Source organism: Oxyura jamaicensis, chromosome 13 (assembly GCF_011077185.1).
Source record: "Oxyura jamaicensis isolate SHBP4307 breed ruddy duck chromosome 13, BPBGC_Ojam_1.0, whole genome shotgun sequence".
NCBI classification, from domain to species: domain Eukaryota; kingdom Metazoa; phylum Chordata; class Aves; order Anseriformes; family Anatidae; genus Oxyura; species Oxyura jamaicensis.
The window spans coordinates 17,795,953-17,818,193 of record NC_048905.1 but is presented as its reverse complement, the minus strand read 5'-3'; the positions used below and the strand labels follow the sequence as shown (position 1 = coordinate 17,818,193).

The 22,241-nt window shown below is 50.8% G+C and overlaps 2 protein-coding genes across 6 annotated transcripts in view; one reads left to right on the top strand and one right to left on the bottom strand.

Annotated features, from left to right (window-relative positions):
- Positions 1 to 17,782, top strand: part of SEPTIN8 (septin 8) — a 38,236-nt gene extending 20,454 nt beyond the window's left edge. The window contains exons 4-9 of one of the 5 annotated variants that reach the window (XM_035338365.1): positions 151 to 312; positions 2,091 to 2,187; positions 2,560 to 2,728; positions 2,969 to 3,101; positions 3,762 to 3,952; positions 16,829 to 17,782. In XM_035338365.1, the coding sequence (XP_035194256.1) occupies positions 151 to 312; positions 2,091 to 2,187; positions 2,560 to 2,728; positions 2,969 to 3,101; positions 3,762 to 3,952; positions 16,829 to 16,994 (918 nt within the window). In that variant the 3' untranslated portion in view covers positions 16,995 to 17,782. Of the gene's footprint in view, positions 1 to 150; positions 313 to 2,090; positions 2,188 to 2,559; positions 2,729 to 2,968; positions 3,102 to 3,761; positions 3,953 to 6,345; positions 9,257 to 10,993; positions 12,076 to 16,828 lie in introns of those variants that run through there. The other 4 variants (XM_035338364.1, XM_035338368.1, XM_035338366.1 and 1 more) reach the window with 4 other exon arrangements.
- CCNI2 (cyclin I family member 2) overlaps positions 17,192 to 22,241 on the bottom strand; it is a 5,652-nt gene continuing 602 nt past the window's right edge. Inside the window, exons 2-6 of the mRNA XM_035338371.1 lie at positions 22,185 to 22,241; positions 20,878 to 21,027; positions 20,207 to 20,341; positions 19,411 to 19,485; positions 17,192 to 18,200 (exon numbers count right to left, since the gene is read on the bottom strand). Of these exons, the coding sequence (XP_035194262.1) occupies positions 18,042 to 18,200; positions 19,411 to 19,485; positions 20,207 to 20,341; positions 20,878 to 20,991 (483 nt within the window). The 5' untranslated portion in view covers positions 20,992 to 21,027; positions 22,185 to 22,241 and the 3' untranslated portion in view covers positions 17,192 to 18,041. The remainder of the gene's footprint in view (positions 18,201 to 19,410; positions 19,486 to 20,206; positions 20,342 to 20,877; positions 21,028 to 22,184) is intronic.

Sequence of the window (22,241 nt, the reverse complement as noted above, 5' to 3'; positions counted from 1 at the left end):
CGCATGCAAAGCGTAGCACCCGGGTGGCTTTAGGAGAGGGAGAGCAGCCGCCGGGGCATGGCCTGGGCCAGCTGCGCACAGCTGAGCTCCCTGCAGACCTGTTTGCTGGGCTCTCTTTTCACCTGGCTCTTTTCCTTCCTTCTGCTGTAGGTGAACATCATCCCGATCATCGCCAAAGCAGACACCATTTCCAAGAGCGAGTTGCACAAATTTAAGATAAAGATCATGAGCGAGCTGGTCAGCAACGGCGTGCAGATCTACCAGTTCCCCACGGATGACGAAGCAGTCGCCGAGATCAACTCGGTGATGAATGTGAGTAGCGCTGCCAAGCGCACCGCTTCCAGAAGTTGTGACAGATTAAATTGCTGCGCAAAAATACATTTGAAAGGCGAGTCGCTGGGTTTGTCCAGATGCTAAATATGTTTGAAAGCCATGCTGTGGATCTGACAGATGCCTAAGGCTATTGCATACAAAATTAATTAAAATGTGGCTCTTATTTAATCTCCGTGGGCTCTCTGGAGACACTCCGCTCAACCCTAGAATTTGTTTTATTGGATTTTCAAAAAATACTTCCTTCAAAATTCATTTTTATCTGCTTTTAGGCTACTTATCAATCGGGGAGGGAGAGACTTTGAATAAGAAATTTACAGTTAGATTTACATTGTCTTCCACTTAGGGAAGCTAAGCAGAGAGAACGCAATTTAAAGCAAAGAAGAAAAATCGTTAGACTTCTACTTTGTCCTTTTTAGAATTCAAAAATCAATTTCAGATGCAGTGGAAACGTGAAAAAGAACTTCAGGTTTTGGAATTTGGCTTTACTCCCAACTCAGAGTTTATCTTTTGGAATAGGAACAGTTGAAATGTTTTCATCATTTTCGTGTTTTTCTGTTTTTTGTTGTTTTGTCTTGTTTTTTGGGATGAAAAAGCTACTTTTTGTTTAAGCAAGGTGAATATTTTTCTGCAGAGCTGTTTCAGGTATAAATGCTTTGGCTCTTCTTTCAATCCTTTTTCTCCCCAACTTTCAAGAATCGATTGTTAGGCCAGTCAGATACTGCATAGCCACTACACTGGGCCTTTTTTGCTGCATTCGTGGGCTGCTAAAAGCTTTGGAGGAGGCAGTACTTTTAAAGCCCAAGTGTTTTGGGGACAGAAATGAAGATACTTGCTGTGTGTTCTCTTTTCTCAATTGAAATACTTCTGGCCGCCTCCCGGCCAGCTCCGTTCCCTCCTGAAGGTGAGGGCTGTTCCTGGCCTCATCCTGCTGGAGGTGGAGCTGGCCCCGTCCCACACCTGGTGCAGCGGCTCCGTGGCGCGTTGCTGGGAGCGGGGCTGGCTCCACGCATGCCGTAGTGAGCTGACACGTGGCTTTCTGCCAGCGCCCCAGAGAAAGGAGCGGCGACGTGAAGGAAGCCTGAAGATGGAAACTGATCCTGATGGAAGTTTGCCTTGCAGCAGGATGGCAGAACCTGGGGGGGCAGGGGGCAGGTCTCCCGATGAAGGAGCATTTCAGACACTTGTGCCTGCGCTGGGAGCGTGCCGAGCCTTGGGTGGACTCGGAGCAGCGTGCCTGCTCCATGGCGCTCTTCCTGCAGCCCTGAGGATGGAGCCGTGAGCCCGGTGCCACGTTGCCTCGCTGTGCTCGGTGCTTGGCAGCCCAGGGAGCAGCGAGCACGCCGTATCCTGCCCGTGGCACAGCCGGCTGCGTGTGGGCCCTGGAAGGGACGAGGGCTGTTTACGGATGTCTCCGTGCTTTCTGCGAGGCAGGAAGTGCCCCGCTCTTGGCATGTGGAGAGACTGCAGCTACAAGAACAACCTGACAAATGGGGAGGGGAAGAGCAGTAATGAGCATGGTGTTCCCACAATATTTCCGTGTTTAGTTCAGTCCAGCCAGCGCTGCTGGTAAGCTGCTCTGCTGTGATACGGCCGCGTGCTGCTCTGCCATAACACCCTGGATCAGAGAGGAGACGGAGGGCTTCGCTGGAAGGATTTCTGAAGTAGATCCCGTGCCAGGGTGAAGGGGCTCTGGTGGTCAGGCTGACCTCAGAGAGGTTAGCCCACGTGCTAAATCCCTGCCGTTCCCTCTGTTGCAGGCTCATCTGCCCTTTGCTGTGGTCGGCAGCACGGAGGAGGTGAAGGTTGGGAACAAGCTGGTGAGAGCTCGGCAGTACCCATGGGGAGTGGTGCAAGGTAAGGAGCCAGGAGCTGGGCTCCCTGCCACATGCACAGGCACAGGCTGGCACCCTCCAGCTCTGCCCTTCCCGGTGCGTGAAGGTGCCTTGTGCTAAGTGCTGGGGCCGTGTCCCCTGCAGCCTCGTGTGGGTTGGCCAGCCTTTCCTTTGTGTTCTTGCCAGCATCTTGGATACGTTGTCTGAGCTCTGCTGAAATTCCCACCCAGTCTGGCATGGCCAAAAAGAGTCCCAGCATCCCAAAATCTTGGTCCCCCTGCGTGGGGTGGCAGGTAGAGGTCTGTGGGAGGGGGATCGGTGGGGCTGCGCTGTACACGCGTTTGTGCTTCTCCCTCTTGTGCGCTTTGCTGACTTCTCGCCTCGCTTTAACCAGTTGAGAATGAAAGCCACTGCGACTTCGTGAAGCTGCGAGAAATGCTGATTCGAGTCAACATGGAGGATCTCCGGGAGCAGACTCACACCCGCCACTACGAGCTGTACAGGAGGTGCAAACTGGAGGAGATGGGCTTCAAGGACACGGATCCGGACAGCCAGCCCTTCAGGTGAGCAGCAGCGCGGAGCCCCAGTCGGGTACTGGCAGCCCCAAGCAAAGGGGGGGTCTGGGGGTGCTACCTGCAGTGCTGGGCTGCAAAATGCTAGCACCGGGCTTGAGCTTGGCAGCTGACTTTGGTGTTCCCTTCCCTGCCCGTTTGTCTTTAAGCAAAGCAGACAGGCACGTGTTTTCCCCATCCCTAAGTCACTGGTGTCCAAAGAGTCTGGATTTCGTTTGCTTTCTTACCCAGCCTACAAGAAACATATGAGACCAAAAGAAAAGAATTCTTGGGTGAGCTCCAGAAGAAAGAGGAAGAAATGAGACAAATGTTTGTTAACAAAGTCAAGGAGACGGAGGCAGAGCTGAAGGAGAAGGAGAGAGAGGTGGGTGTGCCAAAAACCTGCAAAAGGAGCCCAAAATACAGTCAGCCACAGGATCTGGGTCTCGGCAACATATGAATCCTGGAAAGCACGTGCAGGTCCTGAGCAGACCTCATCAGCTACAGCACAAAGTCACACACACCTTCCCCCACCTAGGGGAGGGGATGCTGAGTAATGCTTTCCAAACAGCCTCACTGGTTTAGGTGCCTCAGAAACAGGAGCCTTCCCCTGTCTGTGCAGCGTGCAGGAGGCTGGGCGGCTGTTTGGGGAGCGAAGGGCAGCGCAGAGCGTTTCAGTGAGCATTTAGGTCAGGTAGGCTTAACCCTTGGAGGCTCACTGGGGAGGAAATAAAGGGACCATCTTCAAAGAAGCGAGGAAGGAGAGAGCCCACAGTGTCCCCAGCCCTGCGGCAGGGCTGCAGGCTGAGCTGGGATCCTCTGCGGCCTCATCCAGACCTCTCTCTCTCTCTCCTTGTTTGTGTGGGGCCAGGCAGAGCTGAATCTGTCTTCAGCTGAGAGGCACTGGCTGCCCCGTCCCCGCCAGCTGGGCAGGTCTCTGGGGAGTTGTGCGGGACGTGGGGTGACGGCTCCTGGGAGCGGGGCTGGCGGTGACAGCCTGACCCTGGTGCTGGGTGCGGTGCTCAGGGCGCTTGTCTCCTGCCAGCTGCACGAGAAGTTTGAGCACTTGAAAAGGATACACCAGGAGGAGAAAAGGAAGGTGGAGGAGAAGAGGAGGGAGCTGGAAGAGGAGATGAATGCCTTCAACAGGCGGAAAGTAGCGGTGGAAACCTTGCAGTCCCAGTCCTTGCAGGCCACCTCGCAGCAGCCACTGAGGAAGGACAAAGACAAGAAAAAGTAAGTGACCAAGCCTGAGTCTTTCTCCTCCACCGCTGGGAGGGCTGTGTGTGTGTGCGGACTGGTGTTCTGTCAATTACTGACATGGCAAAGGGGATTTTGGAACCCCAATTCCCACCCTCCCGACTGCCTAAAGCAAAGGGAAGACAGGGGCCTGCTGTGTCCTGGCCCTGCCCTGGGGAAGCCCAGCTGGCTGCACGTGGGCTTCTCAGTTTGGGGCCATTCTCTAAAGGTTTGGGGTCTGGCAGGATTGGCTTTGCCTCTGTGACAGCCAGTGCGGGGTCACGGGAATGGCTTGTACCTGGAGACACACGGGCTAGAAACCAGCTCCATCTTCTCGCCAGGGGAGAGAAAGTGGGGACGACGTTGACAGCTGAATGTCTTACAGGTGTGGTGCCCCATCCTGCAGCACCTTGCTGACATCTGTAAGGTTGGGGCCCTCCTTGTAGAGTGCCATTTGTGCTCAGAGGCAGAGCTGCGGAAAGGGAAACAAAGCACCCTGGACTGAAGCAGCACTGGAAATTCGCTAGGGCTCTGTGTGCGACAGGGCTCCAAGACACGGCTCTGCTCGCGCTGCGTTGCTGAGAAGCTCTCTTCCCCTGAAGGCAGAGGTGTTAGCTTAGCTTGCTGCGGGTTGACATTGCTGAAGCCAGCAGGAGTGTGGAGAAAGGCTATATAAATATAAATAATGCTCTCTCAGCTGCCTGGTGGTGTAATGGTAGAGCAGGAGTGGGGCAAACAAGTTTACAAAGAAAAGGGTTGGTGGCGGCAATCCTGCTTACGTTCAGTCTGCAAGGAACACAACGAGGTAAGCTGCCATGCAAGGTGGTCGTTCTGGTGTTCCAGCACTTTTTATTAATTCCTCTTGCATGAAGGAGCTCTGGTGTCTGAATTGCGTGCTGTCAGATCCAGACCAGGCGAACGGCAGTGCCTTCCGAGCCTTGTCACGATGAAAAGAGAGAGCCTGGCTGTCAACTGCTCCCAGGGATCTTACACGTGGCAGCACAGCGCCTGACTTCTCGTTGCTGCTGAGCTCCCGGGCTGTCACTCCTGGGACATGCGCCGCAGCGCTAGCAGAGCTCGTTCTGCCTGCTGACACGCAGTAATTTGTTCCCTCCGAAGGAAGATAACAGCGCGTGTAATTCAACGTGTTTGCTCCGACTGTAAACGTGTTGGGGTTAAAAACAAAACCACGGCGCTCCCTTCTCCAGGCCTGGCAGCGCGCTCAGCGCGAGTCCCCAGCTCACGCCCGGCCTTCTGCTGACGGTGGGCTTCAATCCCGTCCAACCCTCGGACGAGTTAGGTGCTGAGCGTGGGGCCGTCCGGGGCCCAGACCCTCTGAAGGCCGCAGGCGCCCCGAGACGCGCCGCTTCTGGCGCGGGCGATGCCGGCGGGATGCTGGGCGGAAACGCGGCCGCTTCCTGCCCGCTGCCGCCGTCTGCACCACAAATAGGCTTCCTGCGGGGTGCAGCCCCCCGGCAGGCACTGCTCCCAGCCCTCCCTTTTCCGTGCAGCGGCCCCGTCCCTGGGAGGTTCTGTGCAGAGCTGGGGCCCTGCTGGAGGCGGCTGCGGGGCGGCGCTGTCCGTGGGAGCAGAGCCAAGGCGCTGTGGGGAGGAAGCGATTTGGATTGGTTTCATTTATTTCTTCTTTTTTTTTAATGACCCTGTGAGCCGGTTCCAACTGGGGCACGCGGGGGTCTCTGCTCAAGCAGGGCAATGAAATTCTGAAATGAAAACCTGAAGGCAAGGCTCCTCCCCAGCGCCTTGCCCTGCCAGCGCCCCTTGCTCTGGGGAAGACCCGAGGTTCGTCTGGTGTTAGCCCAGGGGAGCTCACACGTTCATGGGGTCCTCGCGCTCCCCAGCAAGCAGCATTCCTGTCTCTGCCGGCTGGCTTAGGGACGATGGTTCAGCCAAATCAGCCTCGGGGGCAGCTGGGACTTGGGGAGCTGTGGCAGGCAGGATGGGGGCTGAGCGGCACGGGGCAGGAGCAGCGCCGTTGGCACGGTGCAAGGGCTGGAAATGAGGGAGGGGCAATGAAGATAAGGGTCTCGGGGGGGATCTCTGTGCCTTGGCGCTAGGAGAGCTGGTTGAACCTCTTACGGGTCATGTTTTAACACGGGGTTTGGAGTAGCTTTAGTGAAAAATGGAAGAATCGCAGGTGCAGAGAGGAGAAAAACGTGGTTGTGCTGCGCGGCTTGGTGCGGGCAGCTGCCGAACAGCTCGCGCTCTGTGGAGCGTTGTCCGTGGCAGGGCTGCTGTGTTCTGCGAGCCCTCAGCTGCCACAGCAGGGTTTGGCCTTCCCTCCCTCCTGTTTTAAACCTTTCGCTATGTTTTGCTTTGGATTAATTTTCATAATTTTAATTCATGCCTGTTTTATGTTTTGTTTCTTTCAGTTAATCACACACAGACTTGCAGGCCAAGAGCGGACTTGGTGCTTTCATGTGTTAAGTTGCTTGAGTTCCCCACCCTGTGACCCTTCTCATAACCTTGTGTGCGTGGACCAAAGGGAAAGAGACAATGAGCATCTCCGGCGGCTGCAGTGTAACGGCTTGCTGTTAGCTGTGCAGAGCTCTCAGTAGGTTTCAGGAAGTCACTTCACCATGATTTTTCTTTAAACAAAGGCAACGAATCCCTGCAGCAAGGCGTTCGGTTCTGAACCTAGCGGCTGAGCAGCCGTGCAGAAATGACCGTAACTGTGCGTCTGCGCTCAGCTTACCAGCAGCTCAGCGCTTGCTTTCTAAATTTTTAACCTTTCCTATTGGCTAAGGTGACTGCTTGAGCCCTTCCTCCCTCGTACGCCTTCCTCTGCACGTGCACAGACGTGAGAAGTGGCACGAGGAGTGCTGAAACGTTTGTTTTCCTAACAAAATCTGGATTTGAGTCAGTTCAGAACGGGCGAGAAACCCAGCGCCCAGAATTTCTGCCCTGGGAATCTTAGTCCCAGTAACCAACCCGTAACCCCGTAATTATATATTTTAATTCTGAATTTCTCTAAATATTTCCTTCATCATATATAATATATATATAGAGAGAGAGAGGTTAAAACTCATGGGACAATGTTTTGAATTTTCTTTACTGCTAATTAGAACTTCTGTATAGCAAGGGTTTCCGGGAGGCTGTTGTTGTACGATGTGGAGCTACAGGCTTCGTGCAGCTTTTCACTTGTCGTTTACCAGCACATTTTACTGTTGGGTAAAAAACTAAGCAGTCATCTTTCCTTTTAGGTTGTTTTAAGAAAGAAATAAAAAAAGAGAGAAGCCATAGACATGTGCCTAACCAGGAGAATCCCCGGATCGTGATTTATGCACCGTATTTATGCTGATAACCTCTTAGAGGGGCTTCCTTTACCCCCCTGTCATGCATAGAAATCCCAGCCTTGTTTTCCTGGGTAACTGAGCTTAGAGGAATAATTCGGATCGATATTATTTCTTTCCACTCAAACCACTTTGTAATGAAGCAGGACAGTAACTGAGCAGAGATGGACTTGCTCTGTTGTCATGGAAAAATAGTTGGACCCAATTCCATCAGCCAACAGACTAAAAACAAGTGCTTTCTGTTAGCCCCCACGTGGCATCTTTAGAGTTTAAAATACGCTGGCTGGCTAAGCGTTAGCTCTGAGTGTGTGCATTTTTGGCTATTAATGGTAAAGGATTTCTCCTGTTGTTCCTTTCTCCAAGACCTGTCTGTAACCTCAGCGGTTAGCAGCTTCCTTACCTGACTTGCAGGTGGAGGGGCACGGCCTCGCAGCTGGGCCTTTGCAGGTCTGCTGGCTCCTAAGATGAGGTTCTTTGGCTTCCTGATCCCATTAGAGCAGCTTTTTTTTTCCCTAAATCCATGCTCAGGTGTTAGAAGTTGTCACGCAGCCATTGGCCTCTTACACGGACGTACTGAAAACGACGCCCGTGTTACTGGCCGCTTGCCTGCGAGAGCCTCACAGAACTTCACCTTTGGGAACAGACCTTCCAGGAGGAGAACCTGCGCGCTTACGGGGAGTCTGCTGAAGCTGAACGTGTAATTAAGGCTGTGCCTCTACGTAGATATATTTTAAAGGGTCGCTTTGAGCTGTTCAGAGGGCTAATGCGCTTTTCTCCAAGGGAGACGTGCGAGGGACGCAGCCCGTAGTTACGGGCAGACAGTTCTAGCTGCCGATTGACTGAGATCCAGTCATGGAGCGAATTAGGGGCATGATTTTGATTATTACTGACGAGAGAAACTCTGGTGCACTAATTGCCTGAGTAAGCAGGGCTGCTTGGTTAACTGTTCTGCTTCTCGAGGCCGATGCTGGCGAAGGCAGGACCAAAGCTCCAACTGACACTAGTGCGCCTGCCAACAGCTGCCTCACCGCTGCCGGTCCAGTCGATATTTTTGTCCTGATCTCACGCTGCAGCCAACAGGATCTATGCAAATGGCTTCTTTCTGCCCTGGCTCAACAGGGGTCAGTTCTCTTTTCCTAGAGTAACAGGTAGCTAAGAATAATGACGACAGCAATAAAAGAGTATAAACCTTCAAACCCATGGGCATTGCGGAGAAAGTCCCAGCTTTTTCTGAAGACATTCAGAATGTAGGTAACAATGCTCTGATGGTTATTGTCCATACGTTGACTTTCCTTTGGGCTGGACGTACCTATTTCTTGTAGCTATTTGTCAACCTCAGCTTCATCGGGGTCAATCAACTCTTCAGAGCAATCAACATCAAAATCCTCCCCACAGAACTCAGTGTTTTATTCTCTAGTACTTGATTCTTCCTTGGCTGAGACAAGACTGAAATACGGGGTATGTAGGGTAGTTCTCTATCTTACTTTTACTTAACGAGCTACAAACACTTTGTGATGCTAATCTCGCTCCGGTCTGAAGATTTACGTCTTGTAGGCTAGAAGTGAAAGCGAAGCCTTTCAGAAGTGACTGAAGCTGTTCAGTTACACGTCTTTCAGCCGTGTCATTCATTTATCTGTAAAAGGTTGGTATTAATGGGGAAAACTGTCTTTTTTTTGTCATTTAAACATTGACCATCATGTATATTGTCTGCTTTCTAATTTAAAATGTGTTTTTAGGGGCTTTAAGTTTTGCAGGCTTAGTGTCTGATTGCGGTGAGCTCCCCGCAGGGTGCAGGAGGGGAGTTTAGCTCAGAGCAAGTCTGAAGAGCTCTGGGGATGTGCCCGTGCGGTTTTAGCATGTTTCTGACACGCTGCATCCGTTTGCTTTGTCATTCTGAATGTGTTGGTTTTGTTTTTTTTTGACTTTCAGTTCTTTCCACTCACTTTGTACTTTTTTTTTCTTTTATTAAATCTCACATGTATTTTGAGTTTTTGTGGTGTCGTTTATTTGGCGGTGGATTTCCTGTGTTACCGAGTTGAAATAACAACGCGTAATGGTGCAAAGCTCTCCCGGATCCCAGCGTGCCTGCTGAATACTGGGAGCACTCACAAATAAAATGAACTTCTACATCATACCAAGTGCAGAAAAGGACGTCTGTAACTTGGGGAGAGATTCTAGGGCATTAATCCGAACTCCGTTCAGGCGAAAGCTGCCTTTAGGCTGGTTAGTGCTTCTCCTCTGTGGGATCTTGTGACTGAGAGGGGAGATTTACCGGCAGTTTTGCTGCTGTAGCGCTGCCCAAACAGGTGATGTAAGGATGGGGTGAAAAGGGAGCAGAAATGGACAGTGTCTGAGGGGTACTTCCTCTTCTAAACCAGAGCGGTGTGCTTTTTCTGGAAAAATGCATCTTACCACCTTACCTTGGCCACATCACGGCCAAAAAAGTGCACAGCTTCACCTCGGGTCTCTCTTTTCAGGGACTGCTGATGAAATTTTTGCTTAAGGCTCTGTTCTTGGTGTCGGCTCCGCGGGGCATTGCCACCCGTCAAGCTGTGTTCAGTTAACTGTGTCTCTGGGTTTTATTTGCTCCTGGACTGAGCTCAGTGCTGCACCTGGGGCAAAAACAAGAAGCGGAGCGTGGTCGACGCACGGTGCTGCTGAAGCGGTGCCTCCGACTGAAGCTGCCTCTGCCCCCCTGATGTCGGTGCTACCGGCTGCTCCTGAAATCCTTGTAGAAACGGGAATACTTACCGTGCTGTGGCTGCAGGGACCGGTTCGCATAAGACCTTTGCTTTTTGCATTTAACACGCAGCCTGCTTGAAGGGCGCGGGGCAGCCCTGCTCCCTCTGTGCATCCCGCTGTTGGATGGGGCCGGGCTGGTTCCCAGCACCAGGCCCCGCGCTCGCGCCTGCAGGGCGCTGACCAGGAGCGGAGCCTGGGCGGTGGTAGGGTCGTGTCACTTGGGCCTCTTCGGTTCTTGAACAATGAGCCTGAAACGGGGACGCTGCAGCTGATGCCAACTGGTTTGTATGAAACGTTTCACAGGCTTTGCCATCCCAGTACTTCTTTAAGCCAAACCTTCTAGGAGGCCGGAGAAGTGCATAGGGTGGTGTACGTGGGTGAGTATTTAACCACAGGAGCAAGGTTAAAATAACACAGGTATTGCTGAATGAACAGAGCCCATAAAGATGCTTGCAGGGCCGTGAGGAATGTGAAATGTTTTTATATAGGCACAATCCTGCAGTGAGGTAGATACCGCTCACATTTTACAGTTTCAGAGCAGAAGCTCAGTGACCGAGGCCCTGGGCCATGCCCGTGCTTTCAGGAAGCAGCCCCAAACCCGGCCTCGTTCCCTCATCTCGCTTCCTTGGCTGCTGGATGGGGAGAACTGCGGAGCTCTGAGGGCTGCAGCCTGGGAGCCCGGGCACGGTGCGGGCAGGCCGTGGTGCCTGCGGTCCTGGCCCGGCTGGAGCAGGCACAAGGCACCTCAGATGGGGTGTCAGCAGTCTGCCCTTGTTAAAATGTCACACCAGTCCTCTGGTCACCAGTCCCAAACAAGATCTTGGCAGCCATGCGAGCTTCTCCAGGTGGGGATGCTTTCAGTCCCCAGGTGTCCTGCTCGCTCCCAGGCGGCCTGCATTGCCTTTGTACTTTAACCTTCGCGCTGTCTCTACCTCCTGTAAATAACTGAAACTTAAACATTGATTCTCTTTTGTTCTTTCTGTAGCTTTTTTAGTCTTCCCAGCGCGTGCTCCATAACAACAGGAAGACATGTTAATTAGAAGATTTATTAAGGCCAAAACATCTCATGCAGAAGAAATTAATTGGTGCTTTCACCTTTAAGCTTGCCTATATTGCACAGAAGAGATTATATAGCAAGGACTAAGATGCTCTGAATCGTTTGATTGGGAAGAGTTTGCTTGATCAGGTTTCTTGATAAAGGCGAAATCTGAGGTACTTGCCAAAAGATAAACTGCTAATTAAGGCTGATGCATGGCTTGCACTGAACCCAAACCACTAATCTCGGGGTGAGAGCCTGGACGAGGCACTTAACACTGCGACTAAACTTCCCAAGGGAAGGGGAACGAGGTGGGGTTAGTGTGAGACAAGCTTTCAGCTTGCTGCTTGAGCTGCCCCTGTAATGGGATTTTCATTTGTTCCTCTCCTGGTCTGGTTTTGGGCTGTAACCTGAGCCCTCCTAACGCCCTTACCGCTTCAGCTGGACTCTGGCGTTTCTTAGCAATAACTTCTGTGTAGCTTTCTTTCTGTAGACTTACATACAGGCTTCACAACCTCAATCCCCAAGCCTCCATGTGTTCCGTTTCCCTGGGGCTGTAACCCGCGTGCCTCACAATTAACCCCTCTCCCAAAGCCCCCTGCGCACCCGCACTTCTTCGGTTACCGGCGCTGCTGCCTGGCCGGCCCCGGCTGCTGCAGGTCCTGCTGGGATGTGCTGGGTAAGCACAGAACCGTTCTGAAGGACGACTAAATGTAGTTTGGTAATGGAGGGGAAGCGGCTTAAAGCTGGAGTCTCGGCATTCCGGGCTTTATGTTCTGCGTTTACAGCAGACCGACTTCCCCTTGCATAAATAACTTGTTTAAAAAAGGGAAAAAAAAAAAAAAGCTCGATGTTTGTGTCCCAGGCTGACTTCTCAAAGGAACAGGGCAAGGCCCTAGGTTACCTTCATTTTAAACAACCTTGTAAATGAATCTCAGGAATGACCTGCTTGTACCAAAGTTGGGTTTAATAAAAATAGAACTGACATGTTTAACAAACAGCTGTTAAACGCGTTTTGTACGCTAATTATAAGCACTGGAAGAACACAGTGCTTTGGCCAAATTCACAATCCTCGCTGTCGTTCCAGCTTCCCCCCGTTAACCCTCTTGTCCCCTGTGTGTGTCGGATGCGCCCGTACGCCCAGGCCACAAGTTGTAAACGTTTGATGAAGGAAACATTCGTGTAGAGCATCACTGAAACCTGAAAGGAAAATCATCAAAGCCTGCTGGTAGGCACACTTGGAATCTTCAGCTGCTCCCCTGATCTGCACCATGAAAGTTTTCATGTTGCATTTTTTTTTTTTTCATTTTTTTCCAAAAGATTTTTTTTCAAACATGCAGCAAAGAGAGGCCGTCCCTCCGTGCACCGTCCCTGCTGCCCACGGCTCCTCCGAGGGGCGAGGAAAGGCGCTCGCACCCAGCACGGGTGGGAAGGAGCCAGCACGGGGCCGTGTCCACCTCGCCCTGGGAGCTGCTGGAGCCTCTGCAGGTGTAGTGAGGTTGCTTTAGGTTCGTTTTCTCCCTGTGGTGATCCTTGCGGGGTGACGGTAGGTGAGGGGAAGAGATCCTCCCGTAGCTTGCCGTGTTTCCAAACCACAGAGCCCAGGCAGGCAGCTGGGCTGCGTTCAAACCCCAGGGAGGGGGAGCAAACAGCCCTTCTACCAGGCCAAGGGAATTCCCCTTAAGAACTGTTTGGAAGTACTCTGAACGTCCTCTGGAGTTTTACAGGGACTGAGTATTCCCCAAACAAACCTGACAAAATGTCCCTCAGCACGCCGGGTGTTTGCCAGCAGTGCTGGCTGACCCCAGCGCCTTCTGCCAGAACTGGAGTGCGGCAGAATGGTTGTGGGGCCGAGGGGTGAGCAAACCGCAGGTAACAAGCTTGAGGGAGGGAACGAGCTGTGTTTGTAACGTGCATGCAATGCATAATGTGTGCAGACAGGCACTGAAACAGGAGAGAGTCATTGTGAAACTTGGCCGGACAAAATGCTTGCTCTGTTCCGGCTCTCACCTGGGGGCGTGCCGTGTTGGTCCTGTTACTGGTAACTCATCCAGAGTCAGTGAAGGGCTACAAACAGCCTCGGACTCGATTCTCCCAGCGAGAAGGGCAAATGCTGCCGCTCCGTAACAAGAACGGTCCTGTTTGCAGCTGCAGCTTGTTCCTGGAGTTTGCAGGCTGTTCCCTAAGGCAGGAAGGTCAGTTCTGAGCAGCGACAGCAACACAAAGGGAAGAGGCAGGGGGAGGTAAAAAGCAGCGCTCTCAGCCCCCCGAGTTAGTTCCTTTATCCTAACTCGGCACTGGGCGACGTGTGGGCAGGAGCTGTGCTACCAGAGAGAAGCAGCGTGCTGGGGAGCAGGCAGCCTCCAGATGCACTGCTCCCCTTCCAGTTTGCCATCCTGCACCCCGACTGGGAGCACGGGACTGTGCTGGGCCTCTCAGCACTGCCTTCACCTTTTAGATTTAACTCCCCATTAACGGGCACTCTTAAATGGGGCTCAGATTGCACTGCGGGGGGGGGGGGGGCTGTTGGTTTGTAAAGTGTCATCCAGCATATGGGCAAGAAACTAGGTATACAGGCTGAAAGCTGGGGTGGAAAACAGATAGGGGCTGTGGTGGTACGAAGGTAGAGCACGTTAATTACTGCGTGCAGGATTTCTCTGCTACCCTTTCCATTGGTTAACGCAGCTGGCGAAGATGCCCGAGGTATGGTAGGGGAGGAAAAGCAGAACTAGGCACGAGAACGAGGCGCGCCCCAGCTTCCTGCAGGGGCTGCCGTGGGCATTGCCTTTTTGCTGGCCTCTTTGTGGAGCACACCGAGAACACGCAGACTGAGATTTTATTTTATTTAAAGTAAACTACAAAAGACAACTTGCCTCCTTCAGGAAGTCGGGCAGTCAGGTCACAGCTTGATAGAAAAGGAAGGTGCCACACTGGGGGAGGAAAGAGCCCTACCACAAAGAGAAAGCCTTCCCTGCGGAATGTCGGTAGGGTTAATAAATAACGGAGCACAAGCACGCCACTGCCCAGCTCCCGGCTGCAGGACACCTTGTAAACGTGTCAGGGCTGGAGGGGAGTGCTGAGCCCTGCTCCTGGGGCATCCCCCGGCGGGGGGCTGGGCTCCCCCCGCAGCACAGCACTCACAGCGTGCGGCAGCTTTGGCTTGCCTCGTGGGAACACCTTTGCACCTCTGCTCACGTGTCTCTTGCACCAGGTCTGTGGGAGGTGTTTCTCTCTGGAGCACTTGGGCACCGCTTTCTTTGTGGTTTCAAAAGAAAAGCTCGACTTTCTCCCTGCACAAACATGAGGCTGATTCTTTCCTCAGTACCAGCTCTGGCAAAATCCAAATGTAAGACTTTGGAAAGCTTTATCTATTAACAGAGCTGCTCAGGACATCACTCCTGCAAAGCTCCCAGTGGCTTTCTCTCCTACGAGGTAAGAAGATGAGCCAAGGAAGGAAGGCCACAGAATTTCTTCTTGCACTGGTGAGCGCTGCTGCCAAGCAGTGAAAGGATTTCCTTGCTCCTTTCTTACCCCTGCTCCCTGTTCATTTATCCAGTATCGCTGAGACGCCTGCTCAGCACGCAGCCTGTGCTGGGCTCCAGGAAAGCCTCTCCTGTTCTGTGACAGACCTGCAGGTACGGTATCGTTACTCATACAGTACTGGCTGGGTTATAACGTTTAACTAGTACAACTAGCACCTGAAAATGCTGGCCTGTGGTGTCAAACACAGTAACAAAAAAAAACGTGATTTTTCAAAGAACATGTAAGGCCATTTTTAAAAGTGCAAGAGAAGCTTAAACTGACCTTTGTAGATTGTAAAACTGCTTTGCTATAGAGATTAACAGTTAACAAAAACTACGCTGGTAGTGGTAAGGAATTAGTTGAAGGCATTTTCCATTGTCCAGCTTGGTAAGACAGGAAAAAAAAAAAACCAGCCTGGATGGCGCAGGCCGGGCAGTGCTGTCTGCGGCCAAGAAGTGATCTCCCACAGCTCCCAGGAACTTGGAGGGGGCCTTTGACGGCCCAGGAAGGAGCACGGACCTCAGAACCCTTGGATCCAGGGTAAGGACTTAAGAAAAATTAAATGGTTTGGCTCACGGCCTTGTCACTTAAATCAAAACCTTGGTCCTAGCTGAGGGCTTACAGAGCCAGCAGTGGGAGCTCCCCTTCCTTGAAAGCAGCTCCTGTTTCGCTCTGCCATGGGGCAAGTCACATTAGCTCCAGTAAGAGAACGACGGAGTGTGCCGGATGAAATAAATGTTTCATCTCTCACACTTAATCACAGCAATCTTAAAAAATAAACTGAGGCATGTGGTGCTCTCTGGTGCAGCTCGTAGCCTTCTGCCAAGCTGATCCCTGAGTTGTGGGACTGTGACCGATCCCTCCCCTCCCCAGCTTGCTGCATTTACATGATGTTAAAAACGAGGGGTAGCAAACACTGCTAGAAAATGCATAAATAGGAAAAATAACACCGTTTTGTCTGACAGACACAGCAGCACCCTTGCTCTGTTGCGTCTGTTTGCTGGGACCTCCTGGTCCCACAGGTGCTGCTTCCAAGGCAGGATGGTCGCCACTAGTCCCTTTCAGGTGCCTGTAAGGGAGGACAGGGGGAGCTGCCTTCTCCAGGCCTCAGCTGAGGGCAGAAGCCGCCCACGTGCCCCCTCCCACCATCCACTCCCCCATCCTCACTGTACAGGTGGCTGAATCCATCATAGTATTCATCTGTCTCCATGGCGTCGTCAGGAACTTGGGCTGGAGTAGATGTGAAAGCTGCTGAAACGGGCTGCCTTCCAGCCACCCTCAACCTCGCTTGCTGGGAATGTTTCAATCCAGGAGGGTAAGGGTAGGCCAGCCTTGCCTCGGGATGGCCCTGGATGGCTTGAGTGATGGGATAAAAAATATAAATGGCGTTGGATGGCTGCAAACGTGTTAGCTCTCGATCCACGAACTCTTTGCAGTGGATGAATTCGGTACTGGTAACCTGGGAAGAAAGATTTGTTTTGGTAAGTTCACCATAAATTATTCTCTACTCTGGCCACTGCTACTGTGACTCTAATGAGGGGGAGGGCAGGGATAGGCTGTATTGGACACCTCAACAGATGCCTATCAGCAACATGCATATTGACCCTGATGCAAAACATTTCATCAGGAGCTCCTGAACCACCACACAGAAGGTGGGTGAGTGCTCCCTCTCCTTTTAGGAGGCTGTGATGTCCAGCAGGGACAGCAGACTGCTACTTACTTCAAAGTCAAAGTGACAAAATGAGTCATGGTAAGCTGCCAACCTGGGACGTTTGCCTTTTAAACCTACGCTCTTAAAACGCACGTGTTTTATGAAGCTGGAGAAAAGTTTCAAAAAAACAGAGCTTGCCTTCTGTTTGTCTCATTACAAGCTAAATTGATTAGATTTTAAAAGCAACGTAACTGCTTTTAAAGTTCTCACCATCTTCAGTGGGAAGCTGGGGACACTGCGTGGGCAGCTTTGGGGGTGCTTTCAGCCACTCCCAGGATGGGAGAATCTCCTTGGTCAGGGGGCAGGGAGCTATCTGGGGCCAAGCTCTTTTGGGGACCTCCTTTCCCTGCCACAGGGAAGGCCCCAGCCCTTAACAGTTTCATTCCTTCTGATAGCACCTGCAAAGCCAGAACACGGACACAGGCTTCTCAGAAATCCGAGTGCAATGTGGGTCATAAATACACGTGCCCTTCATTTATTTACTTATTGGTGTCCCGGCCTCAAGATCTGCAACCAAAGGCCATTTTGATTCCTACCTGTGCTTTTTTTAGCAGATCAGTAATAACAGGAAACCAATCAGGAGTCAGCCTCTCCAACTCTAAGGTGATGATCACCAAGGCCAATGTGGAGCCCTTAAACTGCACTAGCTGGTGGCACGCCATACAGTGCTGTAGCTGTTTGGTCAAGAACGCAACGTGGCGGGAAGGATTCGTCTGAGGCTGCCCATGTAGTAGATGGGGCCAGTTGGACATCACCATGGCATGGAACTGGAGAGAAGAAAAATATATATATATATATTAAAAAAAAAACAGAGGTCAGTGAACTTTGTATGTTTTCGTATGTTATCAGCCAGACGTACAGACTAATTTCATCCCGTATCAGGAATCCAAGAGGGTTTCCCCCCATCCCCACCCTTTTTTTTTGTGTTTTGTGTTTGTACTTGCCAACCACTGAACTGTTTTTCAGCTTATAATGAATGTAAAAGGTCTGTGTTTCCTAACAACTTCTGAAGTTTCTATGTTATCCAGATTGCTATCTTGGAGATTCAGTTCAGACCAGCAGACATGCGTAGAGTAAAACCAGTGACAATGTACTCTGAATTCCGTGAGGAAACAAGCACCTAAGAAAGGCAGTTTTTACAATCAGCAGCCTAAGATGGCTTAATATTTGCACATAACCTTATAAAAGGGATCCAGGATGTTTGTATGACATGATTTTTGCCTTACTAGCACATGATCGTTTCTTGAAGACAAAGTTTAATTGTTTCTATCAAATATTTAGTAACTGCAAGGGGAACTAAGTGCCAGGTTGGGGTGGTCTAATTGCATAAAACAAGGGTGAATTATCAGTGGAATGAAAAGGAAAATGGTTTAAGAAAAACCTGTGTGTGAAATGTAGCAAAACTGACAGCTTTCTATGTACAGTATTAATAGAATGGAGATAGTTAGAAATATTTTTGCAGTGTGTATTTAAAAAAAATAAAAACGGCGTATAGTTGTGCTTTACAGGAATCTTTTTAATGTCCGTTTTAGTTGTCCTTTAAAGATGGGAGTAATTTTTTTGAGCAAAATGAAAGGTTTTAAATAGCAGTTAATTTAAAAAAGAATAATAATAAAAAATCACTGTAGCATTCGTCAAAAGGCTTGCAGATAGCTAAGAGCTGGCAGTTTGCAAAGCACTGGGGGAAGGATGTGTGGGTGTGTACGTGCGTGCATACGTGTTTTCTAGTATTATTTGATAAGCTGTTTCTTTAAACAAAAAAAATCAAAACTTAGTGCTTACAATGTTTAAGAAATCCATTGGTGTTGCCGTGTAAAGATCCCAGTGAAGCTTATCTAGTATAATTCTTTCCATTCTCAAGATCTCAGCTGGAGAGCGTTTACAACCACTCTGCACTGCGAGCATCTTCACCGATGGTATTACCTGTAAAAAAATAAAAATAAAGAAGGCACCTTCCTACACAGTGCTGTGTGCATTTCTCTGCGTTGGGAAGGGCTCTGACAACTCGGTACCCATCCCAAAGTGCTGCGCAGACCGCTCGTTTGGGAGAGCACTCTCCTTAGGTAGCTCACAATAAACGAGGACTGGCCCTTTCTCACCACGGGGCAGCCGGCTACAACCCAGGACCCACGGCAAGAGCGATGCCGTTCACCTCCCGGGGCACTGTGAGCCTCCCGAAGGCTCCGTCCGTGATGCACGTTCCCTGCTACCACTCTCATTAGCTTTGCTCCCCTGACAAGCTAGGAGGAGGCTTCCTGTTCTACAGAGCCTTTTGTAGTTGTCTGGTTTCCTGTGGTCATTGACTCAGCTTCTCCTTTTTAGCTGAGGGGAAAAGAATAACCTCGCCACGATACGTCTTAAAAAGGCTACGAGGGGCAATTCGCTACAGCAGAGGAGTTTGAAGAGAAGCGTGTCTGACTCCAATGCCTAGGTTTTCTGTTCTTTTTAAGAACAGAATGAAGGAAAGAGGAGAAATACCCTCTGAACTGCTTTTCAAGGTCTGTTTGGCTCATGTTTTAAGTGTCTGAAGAAGCCTATCAGTGCGTTTCTGCCATGAGAGATTTTAGCCGTATGCACTGGATGATTATCCCTCGTAATCTCACGCTTCCATGGGTATTTGCTGGTTTTACGTGCCCACCCTGAGGTGCAGACCTGAATCATTTCCTCACCAAGTTCAGTAACTAGTTTTGACTCCAAGCAAACTCATCCATTTCAAACTTCCCCTGAAGAACCTCTGCTCTGTCTTGCCTAGCCTGCCCTCCCAGGACGGCTCACAGGAGAGTTAGAGCACTTTGATGCTGTGCACACAACGCTGTGCACGTATGTCCTGACTGTCCCCCCAGGCCAAGTTTTACTGCGAGCTGTGGATTCTGATGAGAAGAGAGAGGTTTAAGTGCAGGAGGGAAATGCATCCATTACATAAGCAAGTACAAGTCCTTCATCCATAAAGGTCACAACTCTTCCACGCACTGGTGAAAAAGGACTGAAAATGTTACTGCCACCCCTTGAGGCCTACTTAGGGTAAACAAACTCAGACTTCCTCGTTATGTCCAAGTCGTCAGAAGACCTGGAAACACCAATGACTTGAACTAAAGAGATGAGTTTGAGTATTTGCAATTATAAACATACAGACCTCATCTTCTTCGTTGGTTTTTGCTGCGAGGACAAGGCAGGAAATTGCTATGCACTGAAGATATTTTAATTGGGCCTGAAGGGAGAAAAAGAAAACACTGTGTAAAGAAGGTAACAGTCTTGGGAGAAATAATTGGCATTCAACTACAGACGCACAGGTTTCAAATTTTCATGTAAGTTACAGCTGTTCAGCTGCAGTAGGATTCATCTGAAGCCAAAAACAGATAAGGAAATCCAAAGTGGAACAAAATAAATCCTCTTTGCGGTGCAATTTTTATTCACGTATCCCACGATTTTAGAGGACACTATGCAACAGTATTTACAATGCAGTGCTCCTCCTCTTCTTAACAAGATATCAATATGCTTTCTTTTCAAGTGCCAGTATATATCTGACCAGAATTAAGAGCTGCAGTTCAACTCCTTTCTTCACTGTTGCTCAAACTGCGGAAAAAGTTGGCCCCACAGTTTGGTTAAAAGTCGTGATTTCAAAACTAACACAAGAAGTGATAATGCGAATGTTTTCTGTTTAGCAGAGACAACCACTGATACGTGAGTTCGTTACACTTATCGCGGCATTTGGGCTGCAGGTCACACAGACTTCTGCTGAGGACTGAATCAGCAGAACCTCGGCAAACACTCGCGTTTGTACGTATGCCTAAAAGCATCCCCCTGTGAAGGCCCTGACTGCTCCCTAAATCTGCTGCCAAACACAGTCCCTGCTTTATGTATAAACTGGTTATGTACTCCCCACATCTGCAATCCGTAACCTAACCAGACAAAAAGCTGAGCTGCTCTACCTTTACCGACGCCAATAACCGGTTGAGGATGCTGACAGCTAAGGCGAATGTTTCGGGGCAGAACTGGAACTGAGAGCTGATTTCTGCAATCCAGAGAACTGTTTTCTCGTAACATGACGGAGAGATATCTGTACCCTGAGGGGAAGAAAAAGTTAGAAATAAAAAGGCAGTTAGTGCTTTGATGACTTTGTTAACATATCTCCAAAGGAAGACTCAAATCATCCCAAGCGCCCTCATTAACATTTCAGATGTCTCGAGGCTTGAAATGAAGAAAGTTGCCCTCTGTGTCTGCAGAGCGAGGGAAAAGGCAAATGTTGGTGTAATTTAAAGCACTCCTCCACCTTGCCCAGCCAGCCAGGCTCTCGCTGCACTTACTGGCACTTCGTACTGGAATTTTACTTCAGGGCTGGATGGGGCAGCGCACAGCTCTCCCCTTGCACAACGCGTACAAACCTCCAAGCCCAGCTCTGATGAATACGGTGCTGAGTGTGCTCATTATTTCCCTCTCCAGAGATCACTGAAGCCGCTGCTGCAGCACATGTTTGCATTCAAACACCCTCAACGGGGAGAAAGGCGTGAGTCAAGGGCAGGTTCTGATTTACTCTTCCAGATTTTTTTAACAGCCCTTGAATTTGCTCAGCCTTGGGATCACAGAGGTCAGGAGAGAATACCTTCAGGGTGAGGTGGTGGAAAACTGGCACTTTCCAAATCCTAGTCTCTCTGGCTAAGGCATTTTCCAGGAAGCAGGCAAGTCTCGAGCTCTCTGGAGGTCCAGGGCACTTCATAGCAACTCTTTGAGCCAGTTTCCCAGGCGGGAGCCGCTGTCAAAAAAACGAGAGAAGGATTATAAAGGAATAGCCCAGCTCCTGGTGATAGGTATGATTTCCTCTCAACATGCTTGTCCAGTGCTGAGAACGGGACAGGAGCAGCCATGCAACTTGTGTGTTTGCAGATAAGCAAAAAACAATTCGGGCATACATTTTCCCAGGGGGAAGCTGATGACGGAAGAAAACATGTCAGATGGCTGAACAGTGCAGTCTCGCCTTCTGCCTCTCGTGTTGTGTAAAAGCTTCCTTGAGCCATCCTGGGTCGAGCAGTACGTGTCACTCCGTTTACTGCCTCACACACTCAGCTCCCCATTTGCGGAGTTAAGTTGCAACCTGTTAGCTGCAGACCCCAAGTTTCTGGCAAATAGAGGCCTATTGTTTCTCCAAAAAAGCATCCGAGATGAGTGTTCTTTGGAGATTTTCTTATTTCCCAATTAACACTTTTCTTTAAAGCAATCTAATCTGTCTGTGTTGCAGCTGAAGACACGCAACAGCTTCGGGAACACCTCTCTCCAGACTGTGTATGTACTTACACGTAATAAGTGCTCAGAGTACTACCACCTAAAAGATAAACACCAGGGATGTCTCAGCCTGAAACAGCGTTGTAATGCCTACCTCATATTCCAGTCTTTAACAGGAAAAGAAAAAAAAAAAAGGGGGGGGAAACAAAAAAAAAAGTTACTAGATCTACGATTTCTGCTTTTCTTTGTAAGCACAGCGGTGGAGGAGGGCTTCCCCCGCAGCGCTTGTGGGAACTTCGAGCTGTTATTTCTCAAACAATTTCTCATTCTCCCCCGAGTGCCGAGGAATACCCCGCGCTGACACGAGTGCCCTGTGGCCGCCCTGCTCCCCGAAGCCGCTGTCCCGTGTCCCGCCCCCCCATTTGGCTCTCGCGGCCGCGGGATCCCGACGAACAGCCGAGCCCGGACGCCTTCAGCGGAGGGCGAGCCCGCTGCGATGCCCCCCGCCAGGCACCGCCACCACGAAGTCAACCAGGGGCTCCCCCTGCCAGGCAACCGCCACCCCCTCCCTGGGGGCACCGCCGGGAGCCCGGGGCGATCCGGGACCACCGCGGGGTGCCGAGCCTCATCCCGCCGGTGGGGCCGAGCCCCGGGCCGGGGGCGGCGCGGTGCCCGCCCCGCCGTCCTTACCCGCCCGGCTGGGCCGCGCCGCGGGGGGGGCTCCGTGTGCGGCGGGGCATGGGGCCG